The sequence below is a fragment of the Dermacentor variabilis genome, chromosome 1 (assembly GCF_050947875.1).
Source record: "Dermacentor variabilis isolate Ectoservices chromosome 1, ASM5094787v1, whole genome shotgun sequence".
NCBI classification, from domain to species: domain Eukaryota; kingdom Metazoa; phylum Arthropoda; class Arachnida; order Ixodida; family Ixodidae; genus Dermacentor; species Dermacentor variabilis.
Genome location: NC_134568.1, coordinates 219,967,709 through 219,991,545, shown reverse-complemented (window position 1 = coordinate 219,991,545; position 23,837 = coordinate 219,967,709). Strand labels below are relative to the sequence as shown.

Below are 23,837 nucleotides of genomic sequence, written 5' to 3'. Positions count from 1 at the left end.
TTTTTTTTTTTGCGGTGGCAGTGAAATTTTGTTATATTGAAATCGCATAGAAACACACTTCATCATATTGAGGTTCTAAATACATGGTGTTCTATGGGCAAGAGGTTATGAAAAGATAGGTACCTTGTTATATCGAAAATATTGTTCTATTGATTTTTGTTATATTGAGGTTTAACTGTACGTGGACACTCCTGAGGCATGCTTTTGCCATTGTCAGTGGCATTGCTGCTGCTGTCACCGCACTGCCCAGTGTGTGGTAGCGCATGTGTGACCTGTGTGGTCTGTTATTGGTGATTGAAGTGACCAGATGTCAGCACTTGCCAATGCCAACAAGGAAAAAGCCAGCTTTATTGTCTTGGGGCGTTGTTTTTATGCCTCCAGATCACAGGGTATGGGGTAGGGAACATGGTGAGGGGAAAGTGCTAGCCACCAGATATTCCGTGATAGCCGCCACGCTGGCATGATGTCAACCAGATGCGCGCTAGCATCAGCACAATCTTCTCCCCCTCCCTCTCTAAGGGGAGAACCGCTGGGGAGGCCTTTGGATTCGAGTGGACCTCCTCAGAAGTGGAGTGGCATCTAGGGGCAGTAGGCGTGTAGATGCAGGCAAACCTGCTGCAGCTGGGTCCTCTGGTTTTGGACGGCCCATGGTGCTTTTCAACCAGATGTTGGTGGGACACTGGACTGGTGAATTGGCCAATTAACTGTCCGGAAGTAGCACCCTGACTTGGTCCAAGTGACGGCACATGATCTCCCCCACAGCGCCGTCTGCCATTGCTATCCGGGTGCCTTGTGTTTCCCGGATCGTGGCCGGCGTCCAGGGCTCTCCTTGTTCAAAGTTACGGACCAATACTGGATCGCCTGTCTGCAAGAAGCCAGGCGTATGAGTATAGCAGGGGTTATGTTCAACCAGAGCAAGAGGTACCACAGCGTTGTCTAATGTAAAACACGGCTGGCACCCCAACAGCTGCATTGCAGATGTTTCTCCGCAGGTCAACGTGGCCCTTTGGTAACTATGCAGGATCCTTGCCAAACGGGTTTGTAATGACCCTTGCCGGTTTTTCTTCAATCCCTGCTTTACGGTTTGCACAACCCGTTCCGCCAATCCATTTGACTGCGGGTGATACAATGCGGTGCGCAAGTATATGATGTTATTCAGCCGCAGGAAGTCAGCGAACTCTTTCCCCGTGAACTGAGGACTGTTATCTGACATGATGGTTTCCGGTATGCCAAATGTGCTGAATGTGGTGTGCAAGGCCTCGATGGTTGAGCATGCTGTGGTGCTTTTCATGGGCACAACTTCAATCCACTTAATATGAGCATCTACTAATATCAGCGACATGCACCCTTCAACAGGACCAGTGAAATCTATGTGCAGCCTCGACCAATGCCGACCCGTTTCCAGTCAGGGCATGTCGTCCTGTCTAGGCAGCATAGGAGCTGCTTGCACGCAAACGTGACAACTTTTTACGAGCCGCTCTATGTCAGCATCAATCCGCGGCTACAAAAACAGTGAGTGGGCTAGTGCTTTCATCGGCCCGATTCCTTGATGTGTGTCGTGCAACACATGTAGCATCGCTGTTCTTGCCTCGATGGGCATCACCGCGCGATGGCCACAGTACAAGAGTCCGTGACTAACAGTCAACACGTCTCTTCTGTTAAAGAATACTTTTAAAGGCTCATCTTGTCTCGCTATGTGCAGTGGCCAACCTTCCTGTACCCATTTTCGCACCTTGCTTAACTCTCTGCCCTTCGAAGTCATGGCTGCTAGCTGTTTGGCTGAAATCACCCCATCATTGAGGCTGTCCGTGAGGAGGACGTACTCACAACCGTTGCAATCTTCAGATTCACCAGGGAGTGTCGATGTGGTTACTGGAATCTGCCTGAGTGCGTTGGTTGGAACGTTGGCCTTGCCATCCTTGTGCTGGCTGTTGTAGCTGAAGGCGCTAAGAGCAGGGCCCAGCGCTGGATCCAACTCGCAGCCACGGCAGGGACAGGCTTGTCAGGATGGAAGAGGCCCACGAGTGGTTTGCGGTCTGTTATCAAGGTGAAAACTCTGCTGAGCCGAGTTTTCCAAATATGCATGAAATTTGAGCACACCAAACACTAATGTGATTCACCTGCTCTAACTGTGAATACGCTCCACTTGGGTGAGTGAGCTAGCCAGTCAGCTTCGTTGAGCCTCGTCTTTACCTCGTCAAAGGCTGCCTGCTGTGGGCGGCCCCAGCGCCATTTGACATTTGTGCGGAGAAGCTCATACAGGGGTGCCATCACTGAGGATGCGTTCTTAAAGGGCCCCTCACCAGGCCTCATAGCAAATTTTGGTCATACGCTGCAAGTTCTTACGTGTCCTCTGAAAAAATTTTCAAATCGGCTCATTAATAGCCAAGATAGAAATATTTCAGTGCCGCAAACCCATGACTTCAGCAGGCGGGCTCCACTGCCAAGCAAGACGCTATCTCCACTCACCCCGTCTAGTCTCTGCAAGCGAAATTCCTTCCCTGCGTTCTCCCGTACCGGACCTCGAGGATCGCGTAACGCATACGCTGCAAACCCGGGCTTCATTTTTTTTCTCCTCGCTTTTTTTTTTTTTCGGCGCTACGCACTTCCGCTGACAGTGTCGTGCGTGAGCTGTTGTCTCGTTCGCGCAGCGCACGATTTTGCGCGCTCTGCACAAGGACACATGACTAGCGGTATAATTCACTGCTGCACGAATACTGAGGCAGAAGAAGTGGATCGCAGAGCATGATCACCCGCTGCAACTAGGTAGAAAATGGCATAGTTTTGGTACCTGCACATGTGACATACACGATCGTGGAAACAAGCAGAAGTACATCTCTCTTGCTTCAGTGCAAAGTAAAACAGAAAGTACGCAGACATTCCATTTGCGTGTTTTATTATTCCTCTAAACTTCAATTCGTCAATTCAAGCAACAGATCACATAAATAACAGATGGTGCCTTGAATAATTCTCGAAGTCACGTGTCACTGTGGGCGATGTCACATTGCGGACACGAGTACGTAGGCGCAGGTACGCGAGTACGTCACCGTCCAGTTTGGAGCACAGCGGCCGTGAGGAGAAGGGAAAACGGCATTCGGATTGAAATTTCAGACCTTTCCGCGGTGCGTAGCGATTTAGTTCTTTGCAAACACGATCTTTGGTGCACATTTTATGCTCTGTGCTTGTCAGCTCAGTATGGCCAGACCTGGTGAGGGGCCCTTTAAGGAACTTGTGGTAATAAGTGACCAGTCCCAAGAATGACCGTAGTTCCGCTGCGCTTTGCGGTTCCTTCACTTTGAGGATTACATCAATGCTTTTCTTCTTCGGCGGCATCCTGTAAGCACTTATTCTGTGACCCAGGAAGTCAACTTCCGGTTGGCGAAATTTGGACTTGTCTGGTTGCAAACACACTCCTGACTCTTGGAACTGCTCCAGTACTTTATGAAGTGTGATGCAGTCATTCTTTTTTCTGCAACAATGACATCATCGAGATAGACTTTCACCCCTGGAAAACCTTGCATTATCGCCTCCATGCGGCTCTGAAACAATGCTGGTGCCGACAAAACCCTGAGTAATAGTCGAGTGAAACAGAAGAGCCCCTTCTGTGTGTTCACGGTCGTAAGTAGCTGATATTCTCCATCAAAAGGAAGCCGGTTGTAAATGTCACAAAGGTCAATTGTTGTAAAAAATTTCCCCTCCGTTTAACGCAGCAAGTAGATCGTCCAAGCGGGGAAGAGGATACTGGGCTGTAAGACAGGCTTGGTTCACTGTGACCTTGAAATCCCCGCAAAACCTCATGCTGCCATTGCGTTTCACCACTAGAACTATGGTTGTAGCCCATTCAGAGTGTGGCACCGGTTTGAGAATGCTGCTTTCTACTAGCCAATTAATTTCCTCGGCTACTTGGGAACGTAACGCATACGGCACTTGATGAGCTTTGCATGATCTTGGAACGGTGGTTTCTTTTAGGTGAAGGTGGGCAGGAGGACCCTTGATAAGGCCCGACCTGGTTCAAACACCTCAGGAAATTCTCTTAACAGGTCTTGGACATCAACCTTTTTGCTGAATCTATGATGAAGGGCTCACCATTGGCTAACATGCTGAAAACCGGTACATTCAGTAGGTTGAACGCTTTGATGAGGTCTCGGCCACACAGGTTGGGCCCTTTGCATCCAAGGATGGCCAATGTGTCTGCCACCGAACGCCCACCTGTGGAAACGTTGAGCTTCAACTGTCCGTGCACAGGAAGTTTCTCAAGGAAACAAGTTAAGTTCAACGGTTAGTCTTGGAGCTTAGGTCAGGCCGCCCAATGTTTTATATATGTTGTCCACATGATGATTGAAAAGGGCGACCCCGTGTCTAGCTGCATGGTGACTGGAACTCTGCCCCACTACAATGTAGGCACAAGTGTCTTGACTGTCCCGAGGGACCCGACGTAGTCTTCAGCAGCCCCCAGCATGAATAGGCCATCAGCCTTGGCGTCGTCATCCCTCGGCCCCAGCATACTGATGTCCTAATGTGACGCTCTTTGCGCGGTAGGCAATTTATCTGTGCGACAAAAGCACACCCTTGCCAGGTGCCCTCGTTGACGGCACTTGTAGCATACAGCTGGGTGGAAACTGCATGTTTCTGTGCTGTCCCTGACCTTCACACCTGAAGCATGACATTCAGCGTCCCTTCCTTGGTGCGCCTTTCTCAGTCACTGCATACACGTCTTCGTCCGACTTGGCCGCGCTTATTCTTTTTTCATTCTCAGCTGCCAGCACTATTTCTTCGGCTTTGCTTCTGGTCAGGCCTGTTTTCGCTAAAAGTTGCCGATGTACACTGGAGCTTTGCAACCCGCACGCAATCCTATTTTGCAGCATTCTGTCCAGACTGTCTCCGAAATCGCATGTATTTGCAATCTGATGAATAGCCAGAAATTCTTTGACCAGCTTAGCTGGCAATTGGCTGCACGTGAAGAACTTGTACGACTGGGCTATCTCGTTAGGCTCCGGTGAAAAGTATTGTTGCAGAAGGGCAACGACCTTGCTGTACGAAAGTTCGTTCACCTTGGCTGGCGCCTAGCGTCCGGCAATCACGGCCACCGTGTTGGTGCTCAGCACTGCGACGAGTAAAGCCTGTTTCTTCTTCTTGTCCGTAATGCCATGGCCCTTGAAGAATGCCTCCAGACGAACTTGGTACGCTCACCATTCATCGGTGGCCTCGTCGAATGGCGGTGGGCCTGTATAGTTGGCCATTCCGTTTTCCTGGTGGTGTTCATCCGATCATCCCACCCTCGTCGCTACTGAAGTGACCAGATGTCAGCACTCGCCAATGCCAACAAGGAAAAAGCCTGCCTTATTGTCTTGGGGTGTTGTTTTTATGCCCCTACATCACAGGGTAAGGGTAAGAGAACGTGGGGAGGGGAAAGTGATAGCCACCAGGTACTCGATGATAGCCAACACGCACTGCGTATGTGCTGATTTCAGAACAGAGATCATATGATCTGCTAAGTTTTGGAGGCATAGCACAGTTGAAATGGTGAAGGGAATGGCAGCATGTAATTCGCTTTGGGATAAGCACACACTCCCTACTGCCGATGCTCCTCATCATGCCAGACTTGCGACCTTGAGTGCTCACAGTCATTGAGTGAACTCTGTTCATATGTGTCTTTGGGTGCATGATGCCACACATGTGTAGTTAGTGAACAAATGCTTACTGCAATTTATGCTACCTACAAAACTATGAGTCTTACATTGTGGAGTAGTAACTTTGCTACTGCTGGAAAATGCTTTGCCCTTTGGGAGAAACTGTGGCATCTTTACTATATACAATATAATAGAATATATATAATAAGATGTCACTGACCCATATGTTGGTACTTCAATTATGATCCTAGTTTGAGGTCAGCCATCTTGCTTGCATCAGAAAAGGTGCGTGGAGAAGCGCACTTGCTGGTTTTGCATATTGTCTGTTGCACCATTCAGTGATCTTTGTTAAATTGTTATTTAGTTTGAAATTTAGCAATGTTAAACATTTATTGGATAAGTATATGGTTTACTTACAGGTGTAATGGAATGTCACTATGCCAGGGTTCTGTTCTTTCATTTGCTACCATCGGTGAAAGCATGAATTGCACCCCACATTTCTCCACATATGACAGAGCATATTCCAGACATACCAAGGCTGACACCTTATTAACACCTGTGCTGCAAGGTGCAGGTAGCACAGCAGATCAGGATCTATAATGAATACTAATTTCTGGATGCCTCCTGTGCCCTCCAGGTTTGAAGTAAATTAATTGAATCAGCATCTTATAAAGAACTCTTTTCTCATGAGTAAGCTTGTTTTCCACATTCATTTATTGGCTGAAATAAAGGATGGTCTGAAAAAAGTTTTCAAGGAGCCAGACATATTGGGTGCAGCGTTGTTGCAGATGCAGAAAAATGCTGGATGCCGCAAGGCAGGCTGCAAATAAGCTCACTGGCTGCAGTGAGCACAGCGTTGCCTTAATAAAGTAAGAAATGCCATGTTGTCATCTCGTCTTTGAGGCGCATTGATTCATCGTGGTAACTCCAAGCATTTCCTGTAAGAACAAGAGAACAAAGCTCAGCCTCATAACCTTTCCCTCATTGCATTTTAATACAATGTGCACCAGTACTTCTGATTAAATGCCAAGTGTACTGTTTCAAAAATTTGTGCTCTATGAGATTGATGGCATGTCACTCAGTTTGGAAGAAAAAGAAGGAAAGTTGAAACAAAGGCTGTGCTTTTCATGAACATTGCTACAACTGAATGTAATTGCATCATATGGCCTGATGAACTCTATTAATCTAAATTCTATGATAAGTTGAACAGTTTGGGAGCCTCCGCTCAGTATCAGTTCTGTCAACTGTTTGCTTTTGGTGCTGCAACCTCAAGAGTGTCAGTAACTCACGAGTGTTAGTTTTTCATACTGTAAATAATAGCATTCTTAAATATCTTGAAGTTTTATATTGTCTAAATGATCCTTGTCAATTTTTCATGTGCTTCTAAATATATTTGTCCTCACCCAAATTCAGTAGAAAAAGATTAGCAATAAGCCTGAGATCAAAACCAACCATCAACATGCTGAGAATAGCTGGCATTGTCGTACATGTTCCACTCTCATAGCGTTTGATGCAGTAGTATTGCAATAAGTTGTCCCCGAATTTAGAGACACAAGAACCCGGGGACACTGGCATCATAATCTGCCACTGCCACTCTCCTTTTTTGAGTTTATTGTGCACATAGGACAACAAACACAATTTTCCACCTCACAGTGGTGTAAGCAGTAAGTTTAGCTGAATTTCTGAGCAGGCAAGTTAACTTACGCAAACTTATGTTTCGTTTTCTTAAATTAAAGGAGTTATGGAATGTTGTGTTACATCGATCAGAAGGAACAGTATGTAAATAGACAGTTTATTTACATACTTTTAAAGTATCAATAAGTGAAGCATGACTATAAAGGAAATATTGCTTAAAACTGGAAAGATACATTTAAAATGAGTAAGCAGCTACAAAGTATATTTATTTAAGTTTCTACGTTGCTATTGTTTTATGGCACAAATTTGGGAAAATTTTATGGTGATACCACAATTTGCCATTAAGCTCAAAGTCGGTAATTCTGTTCAATGACTTTACATTAGGCACTCGCGTGCATCACAAAACATGTTTTTCCATTTGTCTTCAGGGTTGCATGAACAACATAACGTTTGGAGATGATACTCTTGGCTATTATGAAACCATTGGAGGAGGTGCTGGCGCTGTGAGTTTGCCTCATGTTTTATCATTTATCAGAATTTTGTTGTATACATAACTTATCACTACTTAAATGTACCACGTGACCTATTATAATGGAAACAGATTTAAAAGAAGAAAAGAAAAAAAAACTGGATTTAGCCTACGCGATGATGCTTTCTTCACTTTTCATTCTTTCAGCACGGCAGGCACTAGATGGTCAAAAAACCTTCACAGTCAGTTCACTAATTAACTAAGGTTTGTTAATTAAATTCTTAATTACTGGTTTTAAAGCCAAAGCTGCAATGGAAGTATCTGTTGTTGACATATATGTCGCCAGAAGTCCACCTTTTTTCTCTTTGGTACTGAAACTGGGTGCACGAAACACACAGAAAGAACGACCCATGCGATACTTCCCACCTCATTTGGCGTCTTTACGTCCACGGGTTGACCACCTGTGCACGCCTGTTATCTTATCTTGTGAAGAAACTTTCTCAGCAACCTACCGTCGCCTGCAGTACAAATGTGTGACAACGAATTCAGCAGGTCCTCGCAGCGAACTGCATTACATCATGAAAGTGTCGTGAATAATGTGGGTGGTGCTTCTAGCGCTGTTTGCATACCTAGTTTCAGTATCGGAGCAAAAAAGGGCGAATATTTGTCGATGAATATCTCAACAATGGATGGCATGTTTAAGACCAAGTAAATTGCTTTTGTCTCCTGTGGCATCCTCCTCCAATACTACCATGGCAACTTTGGTGTTAAAACTAGTAGTTAGGAATCAAATTCAATCAATTCGCCAGCCTTAGTTAAGTAGTGAATGAACTGGGACGGCTTTTCAAACATCTAGTGTCTGCCGTGTTGAAAGAATGAATATGGAAGGAGGCATTATCACATCGCTTAAATCTATGTTTAAAAAAAATCTGTTTCCATTAAAATAGATTTTTAGATTAAATAGATACAAACTGTGTATGTGGTTACTGTATAAGTCAACAAGTAATAATACAGTGTTACGTGCATTTACAATATTGCTAATTGATGTTGTAACTAAGCGTCTTAGTACACACATTTTAATTGCAGAATAAAGCCAAGATGTGCTTAAGGCATGTAGACTTACTAGGAACCCAGAGATTAGCACCAGTTTTGACATATCCATCTACAAACATGCACCTAATGCATAGGTGTATCCCTTATTTTCCAAGTAAGCATTTCATATGCATATGAATACAGAATATTAATGTATATTGCAACAAATTTTGTTGACGGATATCTTCAAACTGGGTGTAATCTAAGGGTTCCTACTAAATCACATCTTGGGTGATGATTGGGTTCATTTCTGCAATTGCAGCACATGTCTAATTAATTAAAATGTTGATAGTTGGTTAGTTACTTCAATGATTAATCAGTTATGACATTGTTTCTTTTAATATCTGCCACTGCTATCAATCTTAGCCAGTAATAATTGTTGTCTTGTCTTGAAGTTTTATCTTTAGTGGTTAGAGAGAGAGGTCACTGAAACAACTGGTATTTTTCTCAAGCAATTCCCAAAGATGTGCTTGAAAAAAATACCAGTTTCCTATTGGACTACTTTCACAAAACAAATCTGTTTGTGTATCTGTAACCCAACATTTAGTATGTTAAAGGCAAGCTACTGGGAAAGAAAAAAAAAAGAAAGAAAGAAAGAAAAAAAAAGAATCCAAGGACTGACAGCACAATATCTTTTGCTGGATTAATGAGTTGAAGAGAAGTTTGTTAGTGGCATAAACTTTAAGGGACTCTGAGAGAGAGAGAGAGATACGAATGGGGTGGGAAAGGCAGGGAGGCTAACCTGAAGAGATTTTGGTTTGCTACCCTGCACTGGGGGAAGGGTTAAATTAAGGGACCTAGAGCCACTCCATGAGCTTAATGAGTAAACACAGTCTGCAGGAAGAGCATGAAGCTGCAAACATCTCAGCCAAGTTTTGTCAAAAAGTAGACCTAGCATGAGCGGTACCAAGGTCGCAGCAGCCCATAGATACCAACCATTTGCCAATCGTTTTTAGACTATAAGTTGGCAAAATAATAACTCACTCACACTCACCTCACTAGATATCTTTAGCTTGGGGCTCATTAAGACTCGCCAAATTAATATTCAGCCAGGCTAACTTTGATGTAAAATTTCAGAAGTGGAACGCAACTCAACTCACTCAGATTGAGATTAAACAAAATCAGACCATGCCAAATACACTTGGACATGCACTCGTAAAAATCTTAAGCAGGCTTACTCAGGTGCATGAAATTTTGCATACAGTCATACTCAATTGGGTTCACTAGGGACCACAGAATCAAGAGCTCATACTCTACGTGACTCATGAAATCATGGAGTCACACAAGATTGGAGAATGGTGGACTCAGACTCACTCAGACTAATGGATCCATGGACTCACCTGGGCTTGTTTCAGATTTGAAGGCTCATTATACACCCATACTCAAAATATCCAGCTTGCAATAAGGATATTTTGATTGAGAATCCGTATGTATATAGTAGTATAATGGTAGTATAATATAGCATCTGTAATGGTGTCATAATGAACAAGTTGCATTGGTGTTCTGCTGCAGGTGAAACAGATTTACACATGTGCATGAGTGTGTATGTGTGTGTTTGTGTGTGAGAAATAGAGAGCGAGTGAAGAGGTTAGTAGAGAAAGACGGATAGGCACTGTTAACTGGTGTGGTGAACTGTTTTTCACAGCAAAGTTTCTGCACAATTTGTCACATAACCTGTCTCTTTACATCTGTAAAAATTTATTTAAAGGGACACCAAAGAGCAACACTAAATCAGTTTAGACTGACCATTATTCTTTGAGAAATATATTTTTCATTATTTTCACGATAATGGGATATATTTTTCGCTATTTTCACAATAATAGGATATATTTTTTGTTATTTTCACTTTAATAGGTTGATTATTAAAGAGAAAATGAACTACGAAGTTCCATTTTTCTCATTTTGCACCAAAACCCCAGCGCTAGTACATCAGTGTGATGTCATGGATTTCAAAGTATATTTTTTTTTTGTATTTGGCCCATGTTGGCTCAATAAAAGTTCCAGAAACTTGCCATCTTCAATATTTGACTTCTTTAAAACATAATGTAATTCATTTTTACCTATAAGCAATTAACAAGGTCTAGCAGATGCCATCAAAATTTGTGATGCCATTGTGAGCCGGTTTGAGAACTTCGAGGCATCATCGCTGCCAGTCTTTCACTTTTGCATCTTTTCTGGCTTACCAAACTTCATCTCATGAAAAGAGTGACTTTTTCATATTGTAGAGAGGTAATTTTTAATACAGGTGAAGTAACTTTTCTCTTTAGTGTCCCTTTACTGCGCCAGTCCTTTATTCACATGTTACCACTTGGAATTTTGCTTGTTCTGTTCCAGAGGACACCACTTGTAAATAGAGTCAGGTTCACTTGAATTCACTTGGACTTGCTCAGACAGACTTGCACCTGTTCAGACTCACTTCAACTCACTCACAGTCAGACTTCCCCTTTAAGTCTCATTTGGGGTCGCTGACACTGAGACTCATATTCATTTGCTTGCTCACTTGGACTTGATGGAGCTCACTCAAACTCGTACATCACTCTATTCTGCATGATGGATTGACTTATGAGCCTATTCACCAACCTGCGTTTTTGACTACAAATTACTTATGTGAGCAAGCTTGGGCATGCGTGCACATTCTTTCAAATTTTCTAGGTTTAACTTGGCAAACTCACTTCCGATGGCTGACTCGCTCACTCTCTCAGATTTAGAGCCACCCATAAGTGGAAGTCTGAGTAAACTCCAGTGGGTTTGAGTGGTTGTGAGTCTGAGCAAGTTGAAGTGAGCCTGGGTGGGCACAATTCCAAACCTGAGTGAGTCAAGGTGAGCCCTCAGCCTGAGTGAATTGAGGAGAGTAGAAGTGGGTGTGAGTACAAGTCTAAGCTAGTACCGTTGAATTGAAGCCCATGTGAGTTTGAGTGAGTTCGAGTAAATTTAAGTTGAATATGATTCCAATCGTTTTTGAGTTCATAAGACTACAACATGCAAGGCTGGGTATATATGGTCCCGAATGAATTGGATATAGTGTATACATCAGTGGGGTCTGTCGTTCTGAGGTGAACAAAGGACTTATGCCCTTTATATAAAATTTTGCAGGTGTTTAACGTGCTAGGTGACACAATAAATTGTGTAGATATTTCAGTGCGCAAACACTGTTTGCTACACCAGTAGAGATACATTTGGACTTTTACGGTCATTGACAGTGTGTGCCACTGTCAGGGGTAATGTCAGGGCAGGACAGGGGTAATTGGAGATCGCAGGCCTTCGTCCTGCAGTGGACATAAAATATGATGATGATGATGATGAAGAAGCAGAAGAAGAAGAAGAAGAAGAAGAAGAAGAAGAAGAAGAAGCGAAGTTGGGTTCGATTTTGGTGAGTCTAGGTCCAAGTGATCCCTAAGCTAAAATTAAATTTTGTGAGTGAGGCTGAGTGAGCTCTGTTTGTATCGTGTAGTGTCCTGACAGTGTCATGCGCATGAGCTCTAGTGGAGCGCACTCTTCATGGAGGGCACCACCGACCTGTGGCGAAGACTAAATGTAGAGCATGCATAGAGCAAGTCACCCGGACTGGCAGACTGGGACTAAACATGATGTGAGACAAACGCAAGTGTCGTTTCTCTGCTCAATGCCCATCTCGCTTGTTCTTTCAACAGTTTATTTTGCCAACTTATACTTCTTGGAAATGGGTAAGCATTGGTCTTTAATGCATCCTGTGCATTAAACCACTGCTGTTTTGTTGCTCCTGGGCAGCTTTGCCAGGGGCTCACCTTAAAAAGCACTTGATAACAGCCAATGGAGGGTCCTAGGCATGATGTCTGATTCCCAGTGTAGCTAGTAGCCATAGCTCAGCATGGCACATCCCTGTCTCTGAAAGTTATGATTGGCAATGTGTGCAGCAACGTAAAGTAGAGCTTACCATAAGTGCACTTTGAAAATAAACAAAAAGTGATAAAGAAAAATGTTGAAGGTAGGTTAAAGAAAAATGTTGAAGGTAGGTTAAGAGGCGAGATAGGTGGGGCATTGCTGCCAGTGCCACCATGGTTGAAGAGAACAGATGAGATGAGGGGGGGAATGAGGAGAGTAATCATTGCACTCCTAATATTGCCATTGATATTAGGATTTTTTCTAAAATACTTTTGGGGAAAATGTTTCTTTAATAGCATCGCACTCATTCCAACATGTGCCTCAGGTTTCAGGGGAACTGCCTCGTGGCACTTTTTAACGCTAAAACAGAATTTTTGATATGATGAATGCAATTTTCATGTATTTTTGTTGAAGAAGAAAGTCATATGGGTGGTCGAAAATGCAACTGAAAGTATTTCGGCTCTCTTAAACATCACAGGTGCATTTGGCACATAAGTGTACTGATCATGCACTTGTCTTTTCACCCGGTTGCCAAATGCAGTGCTTGATGAAGGCTGTAAATATTTACTTGTCTTGTTTTTCAGGGTCCTCACTGGCATGGTCGCAGTGGCATACACACTCACATGACCAATACTAGAATCACGGACCCAGAAATCTTGGAACGCAGGTTTCTTTCTTTCATTATTTTGCCTTTTCTTTCTGTCCACTAAAGAACCTAGTTGCTCTTTGGTTGGCGAGAAGGTTGAATGAGCCCAGCAATGCTAAAAAGATGGGCAAAGCAAAGCATACACACGCTACTTGCATTTGCAATTGTTTATAAGAAATAATTCATATCACTATGCAGTAGAATGCCTGAACTTTCCGACTTCCGTAAAGCTTGATTTCCTTTAATTCAACTCCGGTTAATTCGATTTTCAGTTAATTCCATTGACCGAAGGTCCCGGGTAGTGCCCATGCTTTTCTATGGGTCCAAAATTTCTTTATTCCAATCCTAAAATTGGCATTCACCGGGTAATTCGAACTTGACCAGTTAGCATGCACGCGCGTGAGCCATATGGTGACCCTAATAGCGACCCCATTAGTGGCAGCATGTCTTGGAAGAACTTGGGGCACATTGAACACGCCGTCAGCTATTTACAGCCTGCCCTAGGAAGATTTTCAAGAAGTAGCATTAGCCAAAATTTCCAATTATGGTATTTATCTGATTATAACATGCATCTTTTTTTTTTTTTTTTGCCCGGGAAAACTGGGCCGAAAATTGCCTGCTCGGTGCAATTGTATACCAAACTAAAACCGCGTCCGTGGTGGTTGTATGCTTTACTGCATAACACGGCTGTATTGCGGTGAACCTGATTTTTTTTTTTAATGTGTGACAAAGCTGGCTTTAGAAAGCCGGCCGCCATTTTGCAACGCATATTAGACCTTTGCCCATTTTTCTTGCTAAAAAATCGAGTGTGCGTTAGATTTCACTTTATTTAAGCGTTAATGTCTTTTCTATGTTGATTGAGGGGCTTGTTAGAATCAGGCAAATACTACTAAATGAATCAGCAGTGTGCTTTCAAGTTTTTCTGCATCTTGTTTAATTCAACCCACTGGATAATTAGGTCAATTTCGTCGGTCCCATCAGGGTCAAAATAATGGAAGTCGGCAGTGATACACTTTTCACGGGACTGTAAGTATACAACATAGCGTAGTTGGTAAAGGTATTATTATGGGGATCAGACTTTAGCTATACTATAACTGAATAAAGTGTATCTGTAAAAATAATTTAGTGGTTTTATACTGCATTATAGTGAATGAAAGAACTGATGTGACAATGTGCTGCTTAGAATTAAATGTACAGTAAGTGATGCTTGGCAGCATTTCTTTAGCAAATACCTGCTAGTTCTAGGTTAGCTTTTTGTTGCGATAGCATATTATATGGACACTCCGGGTGCATTTCTGCTCTCGCCATTGGGTTCTCCGTGAGGTTCCATGTAAAGTCCGAGGGCGATAAAATTGTCACCGGACGCTGTATGCGTGAGTGAAAGAGTGCGAGGGTGAGCCGGCGATTACGGCTCAATCTCACGTACGCAGTGGAGGAAAGCGGGGAAGGAGCACGCTGTCTTCTGTCACGCGCAAGGCTCTGGGGGCAGGGGAGGGAGGGGGCGTGTGTTCTACTCCGGGCGGCCCAGGAATCCGCATGCGCCGGCCTGTGCCACTGTATCTTGAAAGCCATCTGCGAAAGGGAAAGAGTCTGCCATGCGGTGTGTTTTCATGGTTTAGTTCACGTTGATCCGAGATGCAGCATGAAGGTCAATCCGCTCGCTTCTGGTGGCGTGCTTCCTCACTACAGCGTTTCGACAGTGAGCGTCTGCTGTCATTGAGAGAGATGTGTTCATGTTTGCTTGTGTATGCGTGACACCATGCTTGTTAATTTAGTTAGTATGCCTATGTTTACAAATTTATACGGCAGATAAAACTACTATCTTTACTTTGTATAACTGTCCTGTAATTTGCTATCACACTCAATGCTTCTCTTTTCGGGAGAAACTGTGACTTTTTTATTTAAGTGATCGTTTTTCTTTTTGATGTTCTTGGTTCATGTGTATTTGAGCTGAGCTCCATGAGAGCAAGATAGAAAGAGAGAAAGAAAAACGGTCTCCATTCCTCCAGACATGCTTTTTATGTATGCACCATAAGCACATTACAGTAAAACCTCACTTTAATGAAGTTGAAGAATGATGTGGAATTGCTTAATTCTAGCTATTGTCTGCCCTCACAGCCAATATTGCCAACCTTAGTTGGGGGCTGTGGTGGGGGTGTTAACACCATGTAAGCCCAAGCATTTTAACATCCCACCACGCACTGCTCTAAAGCTGTGAAAGGAATGCAAAAAGAAAGAGAGTACATGCCAAGAACACGAGCAGGGTGCGAAGCTGTGAATCCGTGAACCTGACGGCAAATGTGCAGCAGTTTACTGTGGTTGTGGTTAAGGGTACGACACATGTACTAGAAGCCATGCACTCTGCCGTTTGTGTTTCATTCTAGCATAAAAGTATGCCACACTCAACCGAGGCAAAGCACATTGTGTGGGAGATGGTGGTGGTAGTGTGCAGGTGGGAGGCGAGGTGGCAACAGTAAAATGTAGAGCCGCTGCCAACTCAGGCAATATGGTCGGTTTGGCGCCTTGCCAGGTGGCTGAAAGCTGCTGGCGTTTTCAAATGCCATATCAGCCGAGTTACTAGCAGTGAAGTATGCCACCTGATTTCAGTGCCATCAGCAGGAAATAATCAGTAAATCTTTATTTTGAACCAAAATGGGTTCATTGTGATCATGTAGAGGAAGTTCTTGCTTGATTAAAACAAGGTTTCAAGGGAAATTATTTCGTTTCATTTCATTTCATTTTCTTTTTATTTCTACTCTTGCCATACAAATTATCAAACACTGACTGAACCCATAGCCAGAGGCTAGTATGGGGCTCAAAAACAAAAATATACGATGGCAATGACACAACACTTGTGTAAAATAGAAAGCCCAAAATCACGGCGAAAGGCCAAAGTACACTATACAATGAGGAGAAAATAATATAATATGCATTTTACAGCAGAATGAATAAAGATCTCTAATGAACAACACTGTACAACAAACACAAACCGCAAACGACTGTCACATAGATCAAATAAGGCTCAAAAAGTATGTTCCTAATGCTTTATTTGTTTCGTGGGACTGTTTTATTTCTGGGGGTAAAGCATTCCAAACCTTGGCTCCTGAAAACTGCACCAATCTTTCACTGTAGATGTTATTATTCGGTGGCAGATTAAAGTTACTATGTGTGAGGTTTCTCGTGAGTCGAGAAGGAGAGCGAAACAGGTATGATTACTTGCTTTATTAATTAGTTTGTTGCAACACATTTTATTATAACAAGGTTTGACTGTAGTATTTACAAATCTGTGAGATGTTAGTGGCCAGTGAAATTGTAATTTTTATAATTTTGCTAAATTCTTTACCAAACTTGAGCATATGAAGGCAGCTGTAGATATACCTTCCATAGGAGGGCATCATGCAATACTAGAACAAACTTTCTAGCTGCAGTTAATAATACACCTTTAGATCTAGTGTGTGGTGTATAGCTTAAATGGATGGTTTAAAATACTAACTTATGCTCTATAATTTAAGGGCCAGGCTAGAGTTGACATGTGTGCGTTCTCTGTCCTGGTCATGGGTGGGCAGCAGTGTTGAGAGGCGACTGGGTTCATTGTCTGTGTCGTCCACCATTTTTCCTTACTTTGTGAAAGTGCACTTGCCATTACATGACATTCTGGCCCGTGAACAGCTCTGTTTACCATGGCACAAGTGTACAAAGTTGTGCAGAATTTAGCAAATTTTCACCGGTTACAGATAGAAAAAGAAGAACAAACCCGCTACCGCACAGCTGGCAATAACAACGAACAGTGCCCGATGCCACCATGCTGCTTTGTTGATAAGGTTTGCTAAGAAAAAATGGAAGCTAGTGCTCGCAAATGCCATAGTTACAAATATGCATGTGATGTTGACAGTATAAATTTGTCAAATACATATTTTTTATTCGACTACAGGCATCAAAAACATATTTGCTTTATATTCACAATTTTGAATATTCACTATCCCCTAAAATGCACACATGAAAAATGAGTGTAGTGATGTTATGGCATTTTGAACTTGATGTTGTGTTGGACAGGTCATTAGTGTTGCTAATCATTTGCCTGTATTCTCTCATTAGTGCAATTAAATTCTCCATTCTGCTTTTTATAAAAATTGTTTATGTGGCAGCCAGCAGACTGCTAGCAAAATCACAAGGAGATCGAGCTTTTAAAGAAAAAGGAGGCTAGGGAACATGCATTTTTCGTTCATTCACATCACTACCAATCTGCTAGTGCTTGCTGCCTGCTGCTGAACATCTTGTTGTTCCTTTACCACCGTAATCATTTTAATGTTGCAGGTACCCTGTGATTCTGCAGAAGTATCATCTGAACCCAGGCACAGGAGGTCAGGGAAAGTTTACAGGAGGAGATGGAGTTGTTCGTGAGCTTCTGTTCCGGAAGCCCCTGCATCTCTCCGTTCTTACAGAGCGCCGTGTTTTTGCTCCATATGGCCTTCAAGGTATCTGCAGCTCCTTTGTGCAGAGCGGTTATGCAGCACAAAACATGGCACACCAATGTATCTGTAAATGATGTAGCTTTTGTAGTCTCCTTTCCTTTTGAGTGAACACAGAATGTGCATTACTAGGATTCTGTTCATGTCACTCATGTTCAGGCTTTACGCGCTTTCTGTAGGTTATAATTATTTGTTTGTGTGTGTTTGAATTTTTTTAATAGCTGCCATGATATGCTGATATGCTGCTGCCATATGTGCTGATGCATGATGTTGCATGCTTTAAATGACTGGCTTTGATGTGATTGACTTACTGATATCTAAGTGCTGTACATGGCAAAACAAAGATATCCTTGCCTGCTGTCATTTTCAGTGTACAGCGTAGTGCTAATATGTAAATGCTTGTTGGCCATTGTTGGTGATGGGTGGCTGGCCTTTACTTCTTTACAATAGGGTATACATTCACCACAGTGTTGACTGGGTGCTGAATCACCCATGTGCCTCAATTAGCCATATTTGTAATAACACCTGAGCCTTGTTTGCAATAGAAATTTTGCATAGCAAGCTGTAAATTGTTTTGGCAGCTACACTTGTTGAAAGAATGGCCACATTTTGGTTATGGAAGTTATTTTCATAAAGACTTTGTTTTTCTGTTTTAACACAGTGAATGATCTTGTATATAATAGAAGATAAAAGCTACACCGATCAGGAGAAATAAAACTAAAACAATGTTTTTTTTTGCTTTCCCATGACATTCTTGTTGGCTATTCTGAATGAGCATCCTTAAATAAATTTTGTTTAGAAATTCAGGCAATAATTATGGGATTGAAATGTTTGGAGTTTGTGTAACTATTGAGTTAGAGAAACATAAGCAAAGCAACATCTCTGTGGCATGGGCATGAGGCCTTTGTAGTGTTTATAACATGGAGAGATACTTGTAACCTTGAAAGCATGCAATATATATATAGATGAAATAATTGTGATAATAGCAAAACAAAGAGAGCATTTCGTCTATTTCATGGTGAGATATTAGTTATCATGAAGGCACTCTCAATAGGTGAAACAAGTTATGATAAAAGCTAAAGAGCTAGAAGTTCAGCTATTGCATATGAAAACATGCTGTGCATACTGGCATTCAGTACTTGCTGGCATGGTGCGCCCCAGTGAGCTCTTGAACCGTGCAAAGACAATTATGCTACTGTGCTGCTTCTGTGCTACTTCTGTGCTGCTTCTGTGCTAGCCAAGTCACAAGAAGAGCCTCTCATAGAGTCTTTCCATGATACACTTTTCCTGTGTCTTGGGATGTTGATCAGCCACTTGATTTTTAGGCATGCTTGTCAGGTGCTGCTTTGTTTTCTTTTTTTAGAGAAAAACAAAGGTAGAAATGTGTCAGCAGTAAGATTAAACAGCCTGCATGAGAAATTTAACTGCCAGTGGTGGTGCAGGTAAATCACATACAAGAGGGTGCAACGTACAGGGTGCTGAATATTTCACTGCGTATGTTAAAAAAAGGTGCTACGCTCACTGCTGCACTATTCTTGCTGAAATCTTGCAAATGGGTGGCATGCTGGAGTCCACGTAGTTCAGTGTAGCACTTGCCACAATTTATTGTCTGGTTTTTAAGAAAAAAGTGCAAATTTGCCTGCACTTTTGGGGATGCAAACTACTGCTGCGACGGCACAAGCATAAAATTATGACACCGCCTGCCGGCTGCTTTCTGTAGCTGCCGGCAGGTGGCGACACAATGTTATGCTTGTGCCATCGTGGCAGCAGTTCACATCTCCACAGGTGCAGGCAAATTTGCACTTTTTTCTTAAAAACCAGACAATCAACTGTGGCAAGTGCTACATTGAACAACGTGGACTCCAACATGCGACCCATTTGCAAGGTTTCAGCAAAAATAGTGCAGCACCCTGTACTACCTTCATCTCATTCACTGTGCAGTCTAACGACTGCGCAGTAGATGAGATTCAAGTACAATTAGGTACACAGTAAAGCAGAAATATTTTAATTGATATTCGAGTGTGTCTCTGTGTTAGTGACTACAGTTATCAAGCAAATTCGTTATATGAATCATTCACCTGTAGGTTGCAGGTCTCAAGTAGTACATGGATTTCTTTATTCAGCTTGTTTGTGCTGTATTGTGACACTCTGGGCCCAAAATTATTCTCCATTTAGCTGCGAAAAGGCTATCATCATTATCATCATCAGCAGCAGCAGCTTATCTTTATGTGCACTGCAGGACCTAAAACTACAGGACATTCTGTAAATTTAATGGTCCACTGGTTACCTACCCTACGCATTACATGGCCTGTCCAGCTCCATTTTTGAAAAGGCTATACACTCCTTCAAATGCTTTATTTTATAAGCGTTGTGTGTTGGGACTATGCTTTCCTTCATATTTGTTCTTTAGCAATCATTTGTTTAGTGGTGGGGTTATAACCTCATTCAAATTTGTACTTTGGCTATGGTGAGTTTGGGTCTTAGTTGAATTTGAAGGCCTTGTTAACTCTTGATCACCCTGCACATTGTCGTGTTTATTCTTTTCACTGGTGACGAGAGCACAAGGAGGTTCTGCAATATGCATTCTTGCCCCTCACCAGATTTCGGCATTGCAAACGAAGTAGTGTGCATAAATTCCATTATGATTTCAGCACAAATTATTGTAACCCATGAAAACAGCAAAAGTTTCAAACAAAAGTTGGTGCTTGCTTCTTAGTGCTGTCAAATCTTCTCACCAATTGTCTTTGTGATTGATGATGCCACAGGTGTGCCCTTGTTATGTCAAAGACTGGAAGACGTTGGTCGGTGGACTACTTGAAAAACACCCAGTGCCAATTGCGTGTGTAATGTGCATGTGTGTGTCTTTTGAAAAAGGGAGCACATTCTTGCTACTTTCTTTCTTTGTTTTCCAAGTGGGTGGAAAACATTCACTGTAGAAGTACAGTGCTTCAAGGAATGATTGTCGTAGCTGGACACAGTTTGTTGGTAAGGTATCACATGAATAGTATTAAAGGGCCCCTCACCAGGTCACATAGCAAATTTTGGTTATATGCTGAAAATTGTTACGTGTCCTTTAGAGAGCATTCTACCGCAACAATTTTTCAAATTGGTTCATTATTAACAGAGATAAAATGCGCAAGAACACTTATGTTGTTGTCTGGCTGCTTTTGCAAACTGGATTCCTCAGTGTGCACATGTTTGGAGAGGCTGGCCCGGCTCAAGGGTCCTTACAGCAATACACCACGTCATTGTGCTGCTGGCACCAGACTAGCAGTATGATAAGTCAGTGCCACATGAAAACTGAGGTAGACGCAAGCGAATCAAAGAGCATGATCGCGCGCTGTAATGTTGTAGAAAATGACATAGTTTCGTTCTCTGCACATTGTGACTGCACAATGTTGGAACAAGCAGATGAAATGGAAGTAAATCTCCCTTGCTATGGTATGAAGTACCATAGCAAGGGAGATACCATTTGGTTTGTAGGTTTTATCAATTCTTTAAACATTCATTTGTCTATTGAAGCAACAGATCAAACAAGTAACTGCCATCGCCTTGAATAATTCTCGGTCACATGTCACAGTGAGTGATGTCACAGCACTGCGAATTACATAGGCGCTTTTGTGCGAATGACGTAGACTGTCCGGCTAGGAGCACAGCACCCGCGACAAGGGCGCACAGTGTTTGGTTTAAAATTTCAGCTCTTTTCACGACGTGTAGCATTCTAATACTTTGCAGACATGATCATTAGCGTGCTTTGTATGCACTGCGATTGTCAGGCCAATATGGCCAGATGTAATGATGGGCTTATTAAGTGGAATTAGGTCGTTATGTTTTGGGTTGTTAGAATTTAGAAGACCAGGGTATGTTTGGCTGTGTTTAGGTCACAGTGATACAGACAGTGACAAGCAGAATGAATCAGAAAGCAACATATTACCAGGACACCCAACAGAAATGCCGAGTTAAGTTAAATTCATAGACTACACTTCTGGAATACAAGATAGCTCAGTCACAATGAATAGAGGCTTGGTAAATGAGAAAGGGCACAAAAATGACGTGATTCCAGCTTCTTTAAGTACCTGACTGCACCGCATTTGTGCTTGTTCATGCTTCATGCAGGTGGCCACCCAGGTTCATGCGGTGTCAACTTGCTGTACTTCAAGAGTGGCAGAATTGTCAACGTGGGCTCAAAGGCCTCTGTTAACATCTCACCTGGGGTATACGCTCTCATGAATTTCACAGTGATAAAAAAGAGCATTTTTCAAATTTCTCATGTAATTTATGTGCTGCTTTTCTTCTAAAGAAAATACAATTGTTAGAAGGTGCGTGGGGTGTTTACATTAAGTAGGACTAGACTTGATTTTGGTACAGTGTGTAGTTCTTGTATAGTACACCCTGTGTTTTGTTCAAATGAAATCAAATGCATATAAAATGATGCCATGACACATTGCACATAATTTAAAAATGCTTGCCCTAATAGCTGTTTACTGTGCCGTGACGAAGTCTGGAACTCCAGAAATCCAAAACTTTGCATAAATTGCCTCCAATATTATGTAGATCACTTAAGTTACCAAAGCATTTCTTTTTCATTATGTTGTTATTTTGGTCCTTCCATTCATTACACAAGCTTTGAGACTAGAATTCAGGGTATGTACACAGAGGTCACTCTCATCAAGCTTCATAAAATTTTAACTCTCTTGAGACATGTTCTAGAAGTCCCAGCAAATGCTAATTCAGTTGAATCGCTGGTAACATGCTAGACCAGGGTATGTTTGATTTCGTCTTGTTCTAGACAGATTTGTAGCACTGCAAAACTTCAACGCTAAACGCTAGAACGTTATCTAGTGAGGCGAGTCTAGCAGTGCTATTGGAGGAATTAGAGGGCAGTAAATGGGATGGATATAATAGGGCTCAGTGAAGTTATGAGGCTGAAAGAAGCATATACAGTGCTAAAAAGCGGGCATGCCCTGTACTACTGGGGCTTAGCGGAGAGACGAGAACTAGGAGTCGGATTCCTGATTAATAGGAATATAGCTGGTAACATACAGGAATTCTATAGCATTAATGAGGGGGTGGCAGGTCTTGTTGTGAAATTAAATAAGAGGTACAAAATGAAGGTTGTACAGGTCTACGCCCCTACATCCAGTCATGATGACCAGGAAGTCGAAAGCTTCTATGAAGACGTGGAATCGGCGATGGGTAGAGTGAAAACAAAATACACTATACTGATGGGCAAATTCAATGCCAAGGTAGGCAAGAAGCAGGCTGGCGACAAGGCAGTAAGGGAATATGGCATAGGCACTAAGAATAGCAGGGGAGAGTTATTACTAGAGTTTGCGGAACAGAATAATATGTGGATAATGAATACCTTCTTCCGCAAGCGGGATAGCTGGAAGTAGACGTGGAGGAGCCCGAATGGCGAGACTAGAAATGAAATAGACTTCATACTCTGCGTTAACCCTGGCATCATACAAGATGTGGACGTGCTCAGCAAGGTGCGCTGCAGTGACCATAGGATGGTAAGAACTCAAATTAGCCTAGACCTGAGGAGGGAATGGAAGAAACTGGTACATAAGAAGCTGATCAATGAGTTAGCGGTAAGAGGGAAAATAGAGGAATTCCAGATCAAGCTACAGAACAGATATTCGGCTTTAACTCAGGAAGAGGACCTTAGTGTTGAAGCAATGAATGACAATCTTAGGGGCATCATTAAAGAGTGTGCAATAGAATAGAAGTCTGTGGTAACTTCGTTAGACAGGATGCCAGTAAGCTATCGCAGGAGACGAAAGATCTGATCAAGAAACGCCAATGTATGAAAGCCTCTAACCCTACAGCTAGAATAGAACTGGCAGAACTTTCGAAGTTAATCAACAAGCGTAAGACAGCTGACATAAGGAGGTATAATATGGATAGAATTGAACATGCTCTCAGGAATGGAGGAAGCCTAAAAGCAGTGAAGAAACTAGGAATTGGCAATAATCAAATGTATGCATTAAAGAAAGACAAAGCCGGCAATATCATTACTAATATGGATGAGA

General features: G+C 42.5%; 1 protein-coding gene, 1 long non-coding RNA gene and 1 pseudogene across 3 annotated transcripts in view; 1 reads left to right on the top strand and 2 right to left on the bottom strand.

Moving 5' to 3' along the window:
* Positions 1-23,837, top strand: part of LOC142557428 (5-oxoprolinase) — a 166,823-nt gene that overhangs the window by 136,699 nt on the left and 6,287 nt on the right. For both annotated transcript variants that reach the window (XM_075669281.1, XM_075669271.1), the window contains 4 exons: positions 7,694-7,768; positions 13,272-13,354; positions 17,648-17,808; positions 21,919-22,016. In XM_075669281.1, coding sequence (XP_075525396.1) covers positions 7,694-7,768; positions 13,272-13,354; positions 17,648-17,808; positions 21,919-22,016 — 417 coding nt within the window. The remainder of the gene's footprint in view (positions 1-7,693; positions 7,769-13,271; positions 13,355-17,647; positions 17,809-21,918; positions 22,017-23,837) is intronic.
* LOC142574568 (uncharacterized) lies at positions 1,848-5,279 on the bottom strand (annotated as a pseudogene).
* LOC142557455 (uncharacterized) overlaps positions 6,340-23,837 on the bottom strand; it is a 128,718-nt gene continuing 111,220 nt past the window's right edge. Inside the window, exons 3-4 of the long non-coding RNA XR_012822772.1 lie at positions 10,167-10,291; positions 6,340-6,568 (exon numbers count right to left, since the gene is read on the bottom strand). This is a non-coding gene — a long non-coding RNA (uncharacterized LOC142557455). The remainder of the gene's footprint in view (positions 6,569-10,166; positions 10,292-23,837) is intronic.